General features: G+C 54.5%; 1 protein-coding gene across 1 annotated transcript in view; it reads left to right on the forward strand.

Moving 5' to 3' along the window:
• COL23A1 (collagen type XXIII alpha 1 chain) overlaps positions 1-18,198 on the forward strand; it is a 353,888-nt gene that overhangs the window by 325,956 nt on the left and 9,734 nt on the right. The window contains exons 9-21 of the mRNA XM_055285026.2: positions 2,363-2,479; positions 3,660-3,695; positions 4,135-4,161; positions 6,133-6,159; positions 8,301-8,363; positions 8,960-9,022; positions 9,491-9,535; positions 10,863-10,940; positions 13,256-13,309; positions 15,699-15,743; positions 16,703-16,792; positions 17,651-17,713; positions 18,072-18,128. Coding sequence (XP_055141001.1) covers positions 2,363-2,479; positions 3,660-3,695; positions 4,135-4,161; positions 6,133-6,159; positions 8,301-8,363; positions 8,960-9,022; positions 9,491-9,535; positions 10,863-10,940; positions 13,256-13,309; positions 15,699-15,743; positions 16,703-16,792; positions 17,651-17,713; positions 18,072-18,128 — 765 coding nt within the window. The remainder of the gene's footprint in view (positions 1-2,362; positions 2,480-3,659; positions 3,696-4,134; positions 4,162-6,132; positions 6,160-8,300; positions 8,364-8,959; positions 9,023-9,490; positions 9,536-10,862; positions 10,941-13,255; positions 13,310-15,698; positions 15,744-16,702; positions 16,793-17,650; positions 17,714-18,071; positions 18,129-18,198) is intronic.

The following is an 18,198-nucleotide window of genomic DNA, read 5'->3' on the forward strand; positions in this document are numbered from 1 at the left end:
TCTGCTGACTAGATGGTTTTCCCACGGCTCAATCCGGGCTTTATAAGTAGAGACCGTCACCTGTACAATCGCCGGATCCTCAAGGTAGACTGGCTGAGTAGGGGTCTGGGCCTGATGTCTTGCTGTGTTACCCCCAACTCACCCCACGTTTGCAGGGTTAGACCTCAGCCATCCAGTCCCTGAGAGAGGAGCAGGCGGGCTGGCCGGGAAAGAGCCGAAGAACCTCTCCCAGGATCTGCTCCAGTGTCAGGCCCATTTTCTGCCTTAATAAGTAGAGTGCAGGCCAGTAGTTCTCAGCCTGAGGCCCTTTATAAAAGGAACAGCAGGGAGCTAAGGGGGTGTCTTCAAATTCTTCCTGCTTCAGTGCAAATTAAAACAGGAATTACCCGCCACCATCACCACCCATGCCTGGTGCTATAACATTTTGATCAGGACCCTGGCCCTGCCAGACCGAGGGGAAGACCTGAGTGGCGGGTGTTGAGAACTTCTGCTGATTTTTTAATTGGGAAAGCAAGTGAATTTGTGTTAAGTGCAGTTTGCTAGAGAGGTGAGCTATTTCAGATCAGGGAACATCTGTGGATGAAAAGAAGTGTCTCAAAGGGACCACGTGCCTTGGCAGTGAGAGGAGGCTCCGCCTTCCCTAGCTCTGTAACCCTGGGCAAATGATCCCCCACCCCAGCCATTCCATCTGTAAAATGGGACAATAACAGTGAACTGGCCGACTCATCACAAAGGTTGAGTAAGATCATCTTCAGCCGGGTGCGGTGGCTCACGCCTGTAATCCCAGCACTTTGGGACGCCAAGGTGGGCAGATCACTTGAGGTCAGGAGTTCGAAACCAGCCTGGCCAACATGGTGAAACTCCGTCTGTACTAAAAATACAAATAATAATAATAATAATCCCACCTACTCGGGAGGCTGAGGCGGGAGAATCGCTTGAACCCGGGAGGCGGAGGTTGCAGTGAGCCAAGATTGCGCCACTGCACTCCAGCCTGGGCGACAGAGTGAGAGACTATCTCAAAAAAAAAAAACTCTTCGGGATATTCTTGCTAGCTTAGTGCTAGGTCTTCCTTTCTTTGTTACAAGAAGGTTGGGAGCCACTGGCACCATGGCCTGGGTATACTCCGTTCCTGTGGCTCCACCCTGTGCCAGTGCAGGGTGGGCACTGCTGGGGCAGTGGGTAGGAGCCAGTCACAGTGATCTTCCTTCCTCTCTGGTTGGGCCATGAGGTGGGGCTCTGGCTGCCTGAGGTCTGACCCAGTACTAACATCAAGTTCTAAAGTTGGGGATTTAGTGCTGCATGAGAGAAACTGTGTGGCCTTTCATCATCATTTTTTTTTTTTTTACTTTTATTTTGAGATAATTGTAGATTTACATGTAAGTGTAGTGAATAACACCTGTGTACCCTTCATCCAGTCTCCCTCAACGGTGAGGTGACATCTTGCATCTCTGTAGTACAATCTCACAAGAGGAAATTGACATTGATACAATCCACCAACCTTATTCAGATGCCCCCAGCTGTACACACACTCGTTCGTGTGTTTAGTTCTGTGCAATTTTAACACACTTGTTGATTTGTGTAAGCACACAAAGATCCCTCATGCTGTTCTTTTGTAGTTACAATCACCTTCATCCCCCCATCCCTAATGCCTGGCAGCCATTATGGGCTGTCCCTCTCTCTAATGTCGCCATTTCAAGAGTGTTACGTAGATACAACCACACAGTATTAAGCTTTTGAGATGGACTTTTTTCACTCAGCATAATTCTCCTGAGATGCATCTGAGGTGTTGCATGTCTCGTGGCCTGTTCCTTTGGGTTGATTGCGGAGTTGTGTTCCATGATGTGGATGTACTCCAGCTCCTTAACCTTCCACCTACCGAAGGACTTCCGGATTAGTTTCCAGTTTGGGGCTGTTACTAATAAAGCAGCTGCGAACAAGGATAAATGCCCAAGAGTGCCCCTCCATACTTAAAATGAAGCAGGAGTTGACCAACCAGGAAGGTCCTTCAGGAGACACTCAGACCCCATTCTAGAATGAAGAGGGGGCAGCTGGACACACGTGCCCTCTCCCACATGCAGCGTGTGCCATCTCTCCCCTTGGATCTGGGCTTCAGGCGCTGGAGAGCTGGCACATTCCTTGGCATGTAAAAGGTCCTGTAGGGCCTCTTACACCAAGGTATGGGGAACTGTTCCTTCGTGCAGCCCCCAATAAGTGGCAAAAGGCCAAATAACAAAGTCCCCCTCTTTGAGCCTGCCCCAAGGGCTGGGGAGGGGATGGCGTGGGGCTGCCCATCTGAGGGAGCCTCTCTCTGGAGGCTGGACCCCCTCCCCCTCAGAGTCATGCCAAGCCCCATCTGTTTCAGGGAGACCAAGGACAAGATGGAGCTGCTGGGCCTCCGGGGCCCCCTGGACCTCCTGGGGCCCGGGGCCCTCCTGGCGACACTGGGAAAGACGGCCCCAGGGGAGCACAAGGCCCAGCGGTAAGAGAGGGCCTGGAGTTGGGCCACCCAGGACTTGACCAAAACCCCAAATCCTGATTCCAGAGCCAGCCCCATCCCCATCCCCATCTCTAGTGCAGACCCCACGCCAGCCTTAACCCCAATCCAGACACTAAACCTGGGCCCAAACTTAACTCCAGCCGAGATCCAGCCCCAATTCAGATCCTGATCCTGACCCTGACCCCATACCCAAACCCAACCCTAACCTCAACCCAGACCCTTAATCCCATTCGAACCTTAAATCTAACACTAACTGGGTCTCTGATCCCAATCAAGACCTTGACCTCTAACTCATTCCCAAATCCTGCTCTACGCCCCCAATTCAGACCCTAACTCTGAACCTTACAGACTCTGACCCTGACTCCCAACCTAACTCTAACCTCAGACAGACCCAGAGACCCTAAGCTGAGCTTAGTTGCAATCCCAGTCCCAATCCTGACTCAACCCTGAGCCTGAGACCCTTCTGGGGACACTGTCTCTGCAGACCTTTATCAGCCCCTCCCCTCGTGCTCCCCAATAGTATCTCAGCCTCAGCTTTCCTCCCAGGGTCTCCAAAGTCTGGAGGCCAGGCCCCATCCTACTACCCCTTTCCCTAACCCAGAAACCCCAGTCTGTCCTTCCCTTCAGTGTGGAGCCCACACCACCACCAGACTGCCACCAGGGTCCCCCCAGTCAGATGGATCCCCCCACCAGACTGCCGCCAAGGTCCCCCCCAGTCAGATGGATCCCCCACCAGACTGCCGCCAAGGTCCCCCCCAGTCAGATGGATCCCCCACCAGACTGCCGCCAAGGTCCCCCCCAGGTCAGATGGATCCCCCCACCAGACTGCCACCAGGTTCCCCCCAGTCAGATGGATCCCCCCACCAGACTGCCACCAGGTTCCCCCCCCAGTCAGATGGATCCCCCCACCAAACTGCCACCAGGGTCCCCCAGGACAGCTGCTCAGTTGGCTCATCCATTACTTGTCACACCAGGCCAGTGGCTTCCCCAGCCTAACGTTCTCATGTGTGGAGTGGGGACAGTGTTACTCGCTCTTCAGGTTTGGTGAGAATGAAATAAGATAATGTACTTAGAGCCTCAGCCTGCGGTCTGGCCTGAGATTTGGGCTCAGTTCAATGTGACAACCTGCATCCCTCACTGCTGTCCCTTCACACTTCCTCAGGGCCCCAAAGGAGAGCCCGGACAAGACGGCGAGATGGTCAGTATCCAGGGCATTCCAGAGGCCTGGGCTGGCAGGACCGTGGTTCCCAGACCTGGAAGCCCCTATCCCACACACGCCGACAGCAGGGTCACGCGCACGTGTGTGTGTGTGTGCGTGCACCTCTGCATGTACATGTCTGCATGTGTGTGCACCCCTGTGCACCTGCCCCTCCACCCACCCTGGGGAAATGGCTGGGTGAGGCACCAGCCGGGGGATTCCAGTAACTCCACATTCCTGTGCGGAGGCTGCGGTCCACTTGCCACCACCCGAGCCCTAATGTAGAAGCTGTCCCAGGCTTGAGGAGTCAGGCCTAGGGTGGGCAGCCCAGCCTGCTTCTCTCTGGGATTGGTGTCACCTTTGACAAAGCCAGGATGCTAAGAAGGACAGGCCCAGGAGCAGCCTCCAGTGTGACATTTAACACCTTCTCTTGTTCCAGGGCCCAAAGGGACCCCCAGGGCCCAAGGTGAGTACTCCTCATTCCCCATGCCCCTCCCCAGATCTGGTGGGATCGACTCCCCCACCACCACCTCCTATCTCGTCCCCCCCCAGCCCCAGTGAAGCCAAGGCAGTAGAGTCAGGAGATCAAATTCCTGGACCATGGGCAAGTTACTGCATCTCTCTGGGCCTCAGTTTACTCATCTGTTAAATGGAGGCACAGTAAACCTTTCCTGCCTTTTTCACACTGAGTTTGCGAGGGTTGAATCATAAAACATGTTAGCTTTTTTGTTTCAAATAGATTTTCCTTTTTTTTTTTTATTTTCTATTCTTTTGAGGCAGAGTCTCACTGTCGCCTAGGCTGGAATGCAGTGGCACGATCACAGCTCACTGCAGCCTCCAACTCCTGGGTTCAAACAATTCTCCTGCCTCAGCCTCCTGAGTAGCTGGGACAACAGGTGTGTGCCACCATGTCCAGCTAATTTTTTGTATTTTTAGGAGAAACGGGGTTTCACCATGTTGGTCAGGCTAGTCTCGAACTCCTGACCTCAGGTGATCCTCCCACCTCGGCCTCCCAAAGTGCTGGGATTACAGGTGTAAGCCACTGTACCTGTGGCCCAAATAGATTTTATTTTTAGGACAGTTTTTGTTTCACAACAAAACTAAACAGAAAGTACAGAGTTTCCATATCCCCCTCCCCCACTGTGAACATCCCCACTTGTTACAGATAATTCACCTGCATGGACAGATCACCATCACCCAGATGCCACAGTTTACATTAGGGTTCACTCTTGCTGTGGTACACTCTGGATTTGGACAAATGTGTGTTGACAAGTATCCACCACGGTGGTATCATGGAGTATTTACCCTGCCCTAAACATTCTCTGTTCTCTGCCTGTTCATCCCTCGTTCTCCCTAGCCCCTGACACCACTGATCTTTTATCTTTTTTTTTGAGATGGAGTCTCACTCTTGTTGCCCAGGCTGGAGTGCAATGGCACAATCTCAGCCCACTGCAACCTCTGCCTCCTGGTTTCAAGCGATTCTTCTGCTTCAGCCTCTCAAGTAGCTGGGATTACAGGCGTCCGCCACCACGCCTGGCTAATTTTGTATTTTTAGTAGAGATGGGGTTTCACCACGTTGGTCAGGCTGGTCTCGAACTTCTGACCTCAGGTGATCCACCCACCTCAGCCTCCCAAAGTGCTGGGATTACAGGCATAAGCCACCGTGCCCGGCCACCACTGATCTCTTTTCACTATCTCCATAGTTTTGCCTTTCCCAGAGTGTCATCTAGTTGGAATCAGACAGTGTGTGGCCTTTTCAGATCGGCTTCTTTCACTTAGTAATACACATTGACCTTTCATCCATGTCTTTTCATGGCTTGACAGCTCATTCCTTTTTAGCACTGAATGATAGTCCATGTCTGGGTTTATTACCTATTTAATGATAAGCCACAGTTTATTTCCCCACTCACCGACTGAAGGACTTGTTGGCTGCTTCTAGGTTTTGGCAGTTTTGAGTAAAGCTGATGTCAGCATCCATGTGCAGGTTTTCATGTGGACGTGGTTTCCCACCATGTTAGCTTGTCCAGCCTCTGCAGATGCCAGCTCTTTCATTTTTGCTCTCTTTGGGGAGGGTGTGGGTGGGGAGGTGGGCTCTGGTCCTCCCTGACGGAGACGGAGCCTCTGGCCTGAGGAGGAAGGATGGAAAGAGCTTGCTTCACCAGTGCCTCATCCTCCAAAGCCCTCTGAGACTGCAGGAGTCACCTCTCCACTTTCACGAACAGTGCCTTGCCCAGGGTCACTGAGCTTGGGAGTAAGTGGCTCAGAAGTGGAATTCAAGACTGTCCGCCGCAGCCCTCTGAAGTGTTCAGGGGTCTCTGGGCTGCCCCTGGGTATGGGTCATCAGTGCCACTTCTACCCGAGAAACAAGAGGTCTGGGGTCTTGGCCACACTCCTGTGGTTTTGACCTTGCTCTTGAACTCCCCATTGCCTCCCCCAGGGTGAGCCTGGAGTACCTGGAAAGAAGGTGAGATGGGCCGATGGAGGAGCTTCCGGGTCAGTGTTGGGAAGTGGCTGGAGAGAAGGGCAGGGGCTAGGACGGAATGGGGATGGGGGTGGGGACGGGATGGGGTTGGCGCCAACCCACAGGGCAGGCGGCCTTCTCTTCGCCAGACCTGAGCCCTCACTGCAGGTGGCTGCCCTGTCCTCACTCTCCGTGAGGCCAGAATTCATTTCATTCATTCATTTATTCACTCACTCATTCTTTGCCTTCCTCAAACACATGAAATTCATGCCCACTTCAGGGCCGGGGCGCTCGTTCTCAAGTGTGGTCCTGGGGCCCACCAGACCCACTGAATCAGAGACTGGGGTGGGGCCAGAGTTTGTTTGACTAGCCCCTGGTGCCACTGATGTGAGCTCAAGCTTGAAACCACTGAATGAGCATTATCCTCCCCGGCCTCCTCTCCTGAGCCAGCCTCCTCCTTCACCTCATTCAGCTCTCAGCAAAACCCTCCCCCAAGGCCAGCAGGCGCACTGGCTCACGCCTGCAATCCCAGCACTTTAGGGGGCCAAGACAGAAGGATCACTTGAGATCAGGAGTTCAAGACCAGCCTGGCCAACATGGCAAAACCCCATCTCTACTAAAAATACAAAAATAAATTAGCCAGGCATGGTCAAAGGCACCTGTAATCCCAGCTACTCTGGAGGCTGAGGTTGGAGAATCACTTGAACCCAGGAAGCGAAGGTTGCAGTGAGCCGAGATTGCGCCACTGCACTCCAACCTGCTGGGCGACAGAGTGAGACTCGTCTCAAAAAAAAAAAAAAAAAAAAAAAAAGACCACCCTGGACAATACACCAAGACCTCATCTCTACTAAAAATCAAAAATATTAGCCAAGTGCAGTGGCATGCATCTGTAATCCCAGCTACTTCCAAGGCTGAGGTGGGAGGATCGCTTGAGCCCGGGAGGTCGAGGCTATAGTAAGCTATGATTGTGCCACTGCACTCCAGCCTGGATAACAGAGCGAGACCTTGTCTCAAAAACCAAAAAACCAGACCGGGCGTGGTGGCTCACACCTGTAATCCCAGCACTTTAGGAGGCCGAGGTGGGCAGATCACGAGGTCAGGAGATCGAGACCATCCTGGCTAACACGGTGAAACCCCGTCTCTACTAAAAATGCAAAAAATTAGCCGGGTGTGGTGGCGGGCACCTGTAGTCCCAGCTACTCAGGAGGCTGAGGCAGGAGAATGGCGTGAACCCGGAGGCAGAGCTCGCAGTGAGCCGAGATTGCGCCACTGCACTCCAGCCTGGGCAGAAGAGCGAGACTCGTCTTACAAAAAAAAAAAAAAAAAAACCTCTCCCATCTTCCAGGAGACCTTCCCTGGCCACCTGCTGAAACAAGCCCTCCCTGCCGTCCCTCACCACCATGCCATCCTCTTCTCCTCTCAACATTACTCCACTTCCTGACATGGTGCCTAGAATTTATTTGCATGTATATATATGCATGACAGGATCTCACTCTGTCACCCAAGCTGTGGTGCAGTGGCATGATCACAGCTCCCTACAGCCTCAGGCAATTCTCCCACCTCAGCCTGTCAAATAGCTGGGACTACAGGCGTGTGCCACCATGCCTGGCTAATTTTTTATTTTCTGGTTTTTGTAGAGATGGAGTCTTGCCCTGTTGCCCAGGCTGGAGTGCAATGGCTATTCACAGGTGCCATCATGGGGCACTACAGCCACAAACTCCTGGGCTCAAGCAGTCTTCCCGCCTCGACCTACCAGAGTGCTGGGATTAAGGCGCAAGCCGCCGTGCCAGCCAACCTTGTATTTATTTGAACATTTTCCTTGGCCTCCTCTGACTCCACCTGAGCAGGGGCCTCAGCTGCCTGGCCCACAGGGGGAATGAATGGATGGATGTACCCCCATTCACCTGCCTGTCCGTTCTTTCTGCAAATGCCAGCCCTGGGCTGGTGGGGACAGGGGACACACAGAGATGAGTCTGACCCCACCCCTGCCCTGGAGGGGCAAGGAGGGTGGGGAGGAGCTGCCTGGTACTGTGTGCCAGTGCAGGTGCCAGGAGCAGACTGGTGTGCTGGGAAGTCCAGAGGAGGGAGGGGCCCACTGGCCACCCGAGGGTCTGACCAGCAAGCCCTAGGTGTCCTCTCCTCAGGGCGACGATGGGACACCAAGCCAGCCCGGACCACCAGGGCTCCCTGGACCACCAGGGCCCAAGGTGAGGATCTGCCCCTCCCCTCGTGGCCCCCTGCCTCCACCTCCCATGGTTCCCGTCTGCCTGGTGAAGCCCCTACCCTGTGCCTTTGGCACCACGGGGTCCTAGGCCAGTGTCCAGCGCAGGCCGGAGAGAGGCAGAGGAAGGCCCGGCCCCACCACACAACAGGCCCAGCGTCTCACCTGGGCGGCATGCCTCCCTCACTCCCTCAAGCCCTCTTGTTTCCATCTCAGGGGGCCTCACTCTCTGCCTTGTCCCCAAGCCAGGAACTAGGTGTCATCCTCACGCCTTGCTCCCCCAACCCCTCGCAGCAGCCACCAAATCCTGGCCAGCCAGTCTCCAAAATGTCCCTTGAGCCCCTGAGCTGCCCCAAGTAAGTGCCAAGGCCCACACCAGAAGGTGGCAGCCGTGGTCCTGAGTCCCCTGGGCCAGGGAGAGCCCTGAGGTCCATCCGCCCACACCCCCCATGGACTCAGTAACAATTTGCTAGGAGGCCTAATGGCAACGCTTCAGGCAGCCCCAAGGCACCCCCCGCCCCCCAAAGGCACCCGCCACGTGCCGTCTCGCACTTGCTCTCGCTGCAGCTGTTTCTATTTCAGGGCGAGCCAGGGAGCGTGGGACCTCGGGGAGAGAATGGCATGGACGGTGCCCCAGGACCAAAGGTGACATGAGAGCTTGCTGCTCTGGTGCCTGCGGGCTCCGCTCAGACCTTCACCCAGTCGGGAGTGGGAGATGTGGTTTCAGCTCTAATTTGCCCTTTTAAGTCCCAGGAGGGCCTGACCCAGGGGTCTCCTTCAGCACTGTCAGAAGCTGGTGTGGGGGCAGCGGTGGTGAATCTGGGTGAGTGGCAAGGCCTCCACTGGTGCCCAGCTTTGTGGCCAACTCACCATGCAGCCTCAGGCTACTGGACACCAGCGTCCCCACCTCTATAGAAAGTGATGTCAGAGGAGGGTCTCGCAGGCCCCTGGAGGAGCTCCGTTCCTGGAGTGCTGTTCTCACACATTCGGCTGTTAGGGCTCTAGCACTCGGGCCCTGGGCCCTCCTGGGAAGAGGGGACTGGGGGCAGGGTCGTGGGAGGCATGTTTTGGCTTCACAGCTGCACCTCTGGCTGCAACTGCATGTCTCCACAGGGGGAGCCTGGCCACCGAGGCACGGATGGAGCTGCAGGGCCCCGGGTAAGCTGCCACCTCTCAGGCGAGGCCTCAGGGATGAGATCTAGGGTCCCCATAGCTTCAGAAGCCCCTGTCCCCACAGAGACCCCAGAGGAGCAGTGGAGCTACAGGAACTGGGAGTATTTTACTTTTTAAACTCATTTATTAGTGATTTTTGAAAATTCATAGTACGTGCTTTTTTTGGGTAAAATGTTCAAATATGGAGGCATAAAAATAAGAGTCCCGACCTGCTATTACGAAGCCAGATCTCTCTCGGTCCCCTGGAGCGCATGTCCATCTAAATTCTTTATGTATTCAGACACAGGTCCTCCGTTTGTCGTATGCCTGATCCTGCCGCAGTGGGCCAGGCCTTGCCTTTTCCCCACCCCACAGGGAGGTTTGTCCCTGCCACCAGGAGCACAGCGCCCCAGCCCACCCCAGATCTTTTGTAACCAGCCCCTATCAACATACCTTACCTTTAGGGTGATGTCCGGGATCCTGGCCTCGGCTCTCTCTCCTCATGCTCCCAGAGGCTGGCTTCTTCCTCCAAAAAAAATGGATCAGAGCCCCCGCCTGGCTATGCAGGTGGTGGGGAGCGGGAGCGGGTTGGATTAGGCAGCCAGTGAGCCAGGCAATTCTGGGCAGGCTGTGACTGGGGACGGGGGAGGGCTGGCAAATGAGGCCCAGGCAAGGGTCTCCAGGCTGCACAAGGGATTGGCTAGGGTCCGGACCAAAGTGCTCCCGAGCCTTCACAGTACCCCAAGCAAAGAGCAGCCTAGGTGGGGAAGTGAGGTTCACAAGGGAAGGGCTGGCCAGCAGCCATGCATGCACGTGTGAGTGTGCACAATGAGTGTGCAGCATGGGCATGGGCATGCTGACGTGCACCTGTAACCAGGCGGGAATAGTCGTGCGGGTGCATGGCGTGTGAAGCCTCTACCAGAGGCTGGGAAGTGGAGGCACCGGGGCCAGATCCAGCCTGCTCATGTCTTTGTGTTTTGGAGGGTTTGGGGCTTTTCTGTTTGTTGCCAACATTTAAAAATCTAAAGAGCGTCGCATCAAAATCAGGCTTTCCATTTTCCCCTGAGAACTCAGGGGTCGGGCCTGAACGCCCACATGAGGGCAATTACAGCCGCCCGTCAGACCAGGTGGAAACAGGTCCCTCAGCTGGCCCCAGGGCCTGCCTCCCCTTCCCGCCCATGCTGGGATCCACCCTGGGGAAGGGCATGCGTGTGGCCTGGGTGACAAGGCTCTTCCATTGCTTTCTCTCTGGGTGTGATGCAGGGACAGCTGCCACTTCACCCCCCCTCAGTGTAGCTCTTCCCTGAAATTCTTACTCTTCTTCCTGCCTCAGGGTGCCCCAGGCCTCAAGGGCGAGCAGGGAGACACAGTGGTGATCGACTATGATGGCAGGATCTTGGATGCCCTCAAGGTAGTGTTCCTGGTGGGACCAGAATGTGCCTTAGATATGATTTTCCTTAGAGAATAATCACTCCCTTTGTGATTAATCCTGTACTTTTTTACACAAGGGACGAGAGGCAGCTTAGCACAAAGACCCCAAGTGTTACTAGGCACCCACTGTGGAAACCAGGGCTATGCCAAGACCCGCCTCAGAGAGCCCCTGTGAATGTGGCCCACGTGGCCCCGAGCTCCCTAGAGGCCAAGTCAAAAAGGGAATCTCCCGCTCGGGGCAGGAGGCAGAGCATTTCCTGGGGTCTGGTCCCACCAGTGTCTCCTGGGACCTTCTCAGAGGACACAGGCTGGAGGGCTAGGTCTTCTAATGATGTCACAGGGAGGATGAGAGTGGCAAGCTCTGCCCCCGCAGCCTTGAGAGATGTGTGACCTCCCAGCCCAGTTGCTGGTAAACTTGGGACTTACCACCAGTGGAGAGAGGCACTGGGTGCCAGCAGCTCATGGGTACCCCAGAAGGGAAGTGGGTGAGGAACGAGTGGTCACCAGAGACCAGACTGGGACGGGGGCTCTGGCCCCACCTGAACATCACTTCCAGTTATCTCCCACAGGCTTTGGGGAAGTACAAGTTGGCAGGAACTGTGGCACCCACCCCCAGGCATGCATGGTGTGGCGTGGCGTGGCGTGGCATGGCCCAGACGGCAGGCGCATGCATGGTGTGTCCCAGGCTGACAGAGCCTTGTGGGAGAAGCCCTATGAGTGCAGGGAGTTGGGAGATGAACTTTTGTTTTTGTTTTTGAGATGGAGTTTCACTCTTGTCACCCAGGCTGGGTGTGATCTCGGTTCACTGCAACCTCCGCCTCCCAGGTTCAAGCAATTCTCCTGCCTCAGCCTCCCAAGTAGCTGGGACTACAGGCATGCCACCATGCCCGACTAATTTTTGTATTTTTAGTAGAGACGGGGTTTCACCATGTTGGCCAGGCTCGTCTCAAACTCCTGATCTCAAGTGATCCGCCCACCTCGGCCTCCCAAAGTGCTGGGATTATAGGCATGAGCCACCACGCCCAGCCAGAGATGGACTTTGGATGCCAGACTGAGATGCTGACTCAATTTGATGGGCAGCAGGCAGCCATAGTCCATGCAGGGGATGATGTTAAAAAAATAACACGGCCGGGCACGGTGGCTCACGCCTGTAATCCCAGCACTTTGGGAGCCCGAGGCAGATGGATCACGAGGTGAGGAGTTCGAGACCAGCCTGGCCAACATGGTGAAACCCCATCTCTACTAAAAATACAAAAATTAGTTGGGCATGGTGGTGCATGCCTGTAGTCTCAGCTACTCGGGAGGCTGAGGCAGGAGAATCGCTTGAACCCGGGAGGCAGAGGTTGTGGTGAACCGAGATCGCACCTCTGCACTCCAGGCTGGGCAACAGAGGGAAACTCCATCTCAAAAAATAAAAATAAAAAATAAAAACATATTGGGGGAAGGCTAGCTAGGGAATGATATGGACAGTGAACGAAAGCGGATGTGGGAGCAGGGAGCAGGGGGACCCCAGGTAGGGAGGTCCTGGGCCTGGGCCTAGAGGAGGGTACATGAGATGGAGGCCAGGGACATCTCAATGGGACACCAACAAGAAGGGCGCAGGATAGGGAGGCAAGAGGGGAGAAACCTAGAGCTTGTGGGGCAGGGGCTGGGTGGGGTGCAGTTTTTCGGAAGGGAGGGGAGGGGAGTGTGGAGGCTGAGCAGGGGCCAGCTGGGCCCTGGTGGCAGGTAGCCTGCAGAAAGCCTGGATCAGGACAGGAGCTTGAGAGTGGGGTCGGACCTGGGAACACCGGAGACCCCACCCCTACCTGCAAGACTAAGGAACTCCCTAGGCCCAGCGGATGGCAGGCAGCGGAGCCAGAAGGTCAGAGAGCTCATAGGACAGTCAGAGACGGTGGTGCTGGGCCACCATTGGGGATGTCATTCTTGGCAGGCCTTAAATGCCAGCAGGGGATTTAAGCTTGCTTCGAGAGGCAATAGGGAGCCAAAGCAAGATCTTGAGCAGGGGAATGTCGTGAAGAAATCTGGATTGGGGCAGAGGGCCGTCCATGGCAGCAGACACTGGTGTCTTGTCAAATGCTGGGTGCCACCTCCTGGCCTCCCCCAAGCCTGGGCGGCCAGATAAAGCCTTGCACAGTGTGGCCTGACCTGACTGGGGAAGACGCAGTCCCTGAGGACCCTGCCCCTGCTCAGCTCAGCTGGACAGGGATTTGGTTCCAGGTGGGGAGCTGGGTGGGCAGTGAAGGGAGGCCCTGCCTAACCAATGACACTGACTGGCTTCACTTTCACACACAGGGGCCTCCCGGGCCACAGGGGCCCCCAGGACCACCAGGGATCCCTGGAGCCAAGGTCAGTGCAGATGCAGCTGTGTGGTCCCCCAAGCATTTGTCTCCAGGGCCCACCTCCCGCTTCCTGTCTGCTCTGTGACCCTCTTCCACTTCCCTCCAGGTGTCCTGGCCTGGCTTCTGGGAGCTCAGAGAAAGGGCCTGGGCTCCCAGGCTGAGTGCCTTCTTCCTGGGTTCTATCTACTCTGGGAGATTTCCCTGGGAAGCCTCATTCATACATTTAAACTGAAAATTCATGCAGCTGTAGGAAGGAATGAAATCATGTCCTTTACAACCACATGGATGCAGCCAGAGGCCATTATCCTAAGTGAATTAATACAGAAAAGAAAATGGGCTGGGTGTGATGGCTCACACCTGTAAATCCCAGCACTTTGGGAGGCCGAGGCAGGTGGATCACCTGAGGTCAGGAGTTTGAGACCAGCCTGGCCAACATGGTGAAACTCTGTCTCTACTAAAAATACAAAAAATTAGCCAGGCATGGTGGCATATGCCTGTAATCCCAGCTACTTGAGAGGCTGAGGCAGGAGAATCGCTTGAACCTGGGAGGCGGAGGTTGCAGTGAGCCAAGATTGCAAAACTCTGTCTCAAAAAAGAAAGAAAGAAAGAAATACAGAAAGAAAGACAGGAAAGAAGGAAGGAGAAAGAAAGAAAAGAAAAGAAAACCAAATACTGCATGTTCTCACTTAAAAGTGGAAGCTAAACATTGGGTACACACAGACACAAAGATAGGAATAATAAATACTGGAGATTCCAAAAGGGAGGAAGGGGGAGGACAAGGGTTGAAAAACTACCTATCAGGTGCTATGTTCACTACTTGGGTGACAGAATCATTAGAAGCCCAAACCTCAGCATCGTGCAATCCCATGTGACAACCCTGCCCATGTACCCCCTGAATCTAAAACTTTTTTTAAAGCTATAGATTTTCCTATAAGCACTGCTTTAGCTGCATCCTACAAACCTTGATATGTTGAATTTTATTTTTATTCAGTTCAACATAATTTCTAAGCTCTCTTTTGATTTATTCATGGATTATTTAGAAATACTTGGGGATTTAGAAATACTTGGAGATGTTTTTCCAGATATCTTGCTTTTTTGTTTTAGATTTTTCATACTTCCTGTATCCAGCTGACCAGATATTTTATTAATTTCTTATTTAATTAAGATTACCGTGGCTCACGCCTGTAATCTCAGCACTTTGGGGGGTGGAGGCGGGTGGATCACAAGGTCAGGAGTTCAGGACCAGCCTGGCCAATATGGTGAAACACCATCTTTGCTAAAAATACAAAAATCCGCTGGGCGTGGTTGTGCACGCTTGTAATCCCAGCTACTTAGGAGGCTGAGGCAGAAGAATTGTTTGAACGCAGCAGGTGGAGCTTGTAGTGAGTCCAGGTTGTGGCACTGCACTCCAGCCTGGGAGACACAGCAAGACTCTGTCTCAAAAAAAAAAAAAAAAAAAAAAATTATCTTGCGGTTAGAGAACATATTCTTTTTTTTTTTTTTTTTTTTTTTTTTTTGAGACGGAGTCTTGCTCTTTTGCCCAGGCTGGAGTTCAGTGGCACCATCTCAACTCATTGCAACCTCTGTCTCCCGGGTTCAAGCAATTCTTCTGCCTCTGCCTCCCAAGTAGCTGGTATTACAGGACTGTGCCACCAAGCCCAGCTACTTTTTGTATTTTTAGTAGAGAGGGGGTTTCACCATGTTGGCCAGGCTGTCTCAAACTCCTGACCTCAGGTGATCCACCCAACTCAGCCTCCCAAAGTGCTGGGATTACAGGTGTGAACCACCATGCCCAGCCAAAACATACTCTTTTTAATACAATATTGATCTTTTTAATGTATTAAAACTTGTTTTAGAGTCAAACAAAGTGTTCTTTCTTGTTGAATGTTTTATATGCACACAAATTAAATGTATATCTAGCTGCTGTTGGGTGTAGTGTTTTATAAATATGCACCAGCTAAAAATAAAGAACTGAAAACCCACCCCCTGTGACAGCACACCAGTCTGGCAGGTGGACAGCTATGCACACCCTGTGGCCTGCACCATTCGTTTGCATCCTGCCCATTTGTCTCAAGAGAAAGAGCCAACAGCTTTGAAGTCAGGCAGATCTGGTCCCAGCATCGTTGTTCCTGGGCTCTGTGGCCTGAAGCCAGTCACTTAACCCTCCAAGCCTCAGCGCCTGAATCTGTGACATAACAACTTACAGGTGATAGGCATGGGCTACATCTGCTCGTGATGGGCTGAGGAAAGAGGAGGCGGTGGGTCCTGGCACAGCTAGAGGTCCAACAGCAAAGACCCACCCTGGGCCGGGTGCATAGTGTGTCCTGGCCCTCTGGCTGCTGACACCTCTCTAGGAAAGGAAGGCATAACCCCTCTTGCCATCTCTTCCCTTCCAGGGCGAGCTTGGATTGCCCGGTGCCCCAGGAATCGATGGAGAGAAGGTCTCTGGGCCTTTCATGTCCTTGGTGATGCCAGTGCCTGGTATTGGGCTGTGTGTGTGTGTGTGTGTGCGTGCGCGTGCGTGCGTGTGCATGTGTGCACAGAGTTAGAGAAAGACCATGTGTGAGAGAGGCAAAAATCATGGATTCTGGCACCAGGCTGCCTGTGTGCAAACCCTGGTCTGCCCTCAGGCCCCAGGCAAGTTGCCCGCTCTCAGGCAGGGCTGAGTAACTCTGTGTATGGAGAACACTCAGTGCAGTGCGTGGCACGTAGTGAAAAGCCACAAAGGCTAAGAGCATCGTAGGTATTGCCCCAATTCTAGAGAGAGAGAGTGTGTGTGTGTATGCGAGAGTGTGTGTGTGAGTTGAGTGTGTGTGTGTGTGGTGAGTGTGTGTGTGTCGTGTGTGAGTGTGTGTGAGTTGAGTGAGCGTGAGAGTGTGTGTGTGTTGTGTGAGTTGAGTGAGAGTGTGTGTGTGTGTGTGTGATATTCTATACAGACGTAAGCATATTCGTGGGGTCACTTGCTATTTGAGGGTGAGTCTTTCCCGCTGGGTCCGCAGTGTGTGTCTCATCCTGGACATTACGTAATTGGTTGAATGGAGGGATTCGGTGGCTGGAAGAGTTTGTGGGGGTGGGGAGTCCCACCACTAGCTTCTGAGATGTGAGCACAGAGCTGGCCCCATGAATGCCCCCAGAGGGGCAGCTCCAGGTTCACATGCTCCACCCATCTGCCCCGGCCCCTGCCCTGCGGTGCCCGCACCCAGATGCAATGAGCCAGGAGTGGTTTTGCGCCCCACCCCCACACCCACTGCATTCAGCTAAGGCTCCAGCCACTATGGAGGTGGGGCCCCACAAAGAGAAAGTGGGGCCCTACCACGAACTGAGCTCTGGGGACCTGCTGGGGTGAGGAAGGGAGGGGACCTCCTGAGCCCCACTCATCCCTTGTTCTTGTGGCTTTCAGGGTCCCAAAGGACACAAAGGAGACCCAGGAGAGCCTGGGCCAGCGGGACTTAAAGGGGAAGCAGGCGAGATGGGCTTGTCCGGCCTCCCGGTATGTGGCTGGGCTGGGCCACACATTACGCCTCCTGTGTGGAAGCCCTGAGGTGACTGTGTGCCCCCCATGCTGTGGGGAGGCCAGGGCGTGCCCCTGACAGCCCCTGTGGTCTCAGTGCCCAGCCGGCCGGGGACACTCTAGGCTCTGGGCCAGCGCTGTCCTCCTCTCTCCCAGCCTCCACTTCTTCATCTGGAAGAAGCCTTCCACCTGCCTCAGATGGCAGGTAAAATCAGGAGGTGTGGCCATGGGAGCACGTTGGCCAGGTGGTTATGCCACGTGCTTGACCTAAACTGCCCAAGTTTGCATCCATCTCCGTCCTGGCTGACTGGAACCCTCGGCGAGCAACCTAACCTCCTGGGGACTCGGTTTTCTCACCTCCAAAGTTGGGGGGATCATTCCCCTCCCTCAAGAGCATTTGTGGCTGGGCTGACAGTGGTGGCTGTCACACAGCAAATACCCACCGTTGTCCTCATCATTTTTGTTGCTTTTGTGGCCCAACTGGAAGAGCCACCAGGTGTTACGCCACCACTGGGACACATCCACTGTCCATCCCTGATGATCACCGGGCTAGAGGGGGCACTGGGGTTTGACCCCGGGGTCTTTGCTTCAGAGCCCCTGGTTGCTCCCTGTACCCCAGGAAAACAATCTGTGCGGCTGCTCAGGTGCTCTCTAAAGCCCCCGCTGCTCACCACCCAGGGCGTGGTACGTGGATCTAGGAAAGACTTTTCAGTTGCAACAGCTAACTGATGACTGCCCTCAGAAGCCACGTGGGGGAAGGAAGGGAGGTCACTAAGCACCGTGGGTGGTGAGATAGGTGCTGGACACAAAGGACTCACAGGCCATGTCGTCCTGCAGGGCGCTGACGGCCTCAAGGGGGAGAAGGGGGAGTCGGCGTCTGACAGCCTACAGGAGAGCCTGGTAAGGGGGTATGGGGGGGTCAGGGCTTCCCCCAACACCCAGTACAGGCTGGGTGGGGACCCTGAGCCTTGGGACAAAAAGGCCACTTGGCCTGAGCAAACCCAGGGCAGTAGGGGAGGGAGAGTAAGAGGAGTGAGGCCCCTCTGAGAACAGAGTCTCACCATGTCTCCCAGGCTGGAGTGCAGTGGCACAACCTCGGCTCACTATAAGTTCCACAGACCAGCTGCCCCCAGCTCACCAGATTCTGCCCTCTGCGGGCAGGAAGGAGACTCTCGATCCAGCAGTGTGCGATCAGCTCGGGTGCGGGTGGGTTAGGGTGACAGGCAGTGGGTGACTAACCTGTCTCTCACCTCCCTAGGCTCAGCTCATAGCGGAGCCAGGGCCCCCTGGCCCCCCTGGCCCCCCAGGCCCGATGGTAAGGACAGTTTGCTTTGGTTTGGTTTGAAGCAGCCAGGAAACCAAGAGGCGGGGTGGGGGCTAGGTCC

This window comes from Symphalangus syndactylus, chromosome 7, assembly GCF_028878055.3.
Source record: "Symphalangus syndactylus isolate Jambi chromosome 7, NHGRI_mSymSyn1-v2.1_pri, whole genome shotgun sequence".
NCBI classification, from domain to species: Eukaryota; Metazoa; Chordata; class Mammalia; order Primates; family Hylobatidae; genus Symphalangus; species Symphalangus syndactylus.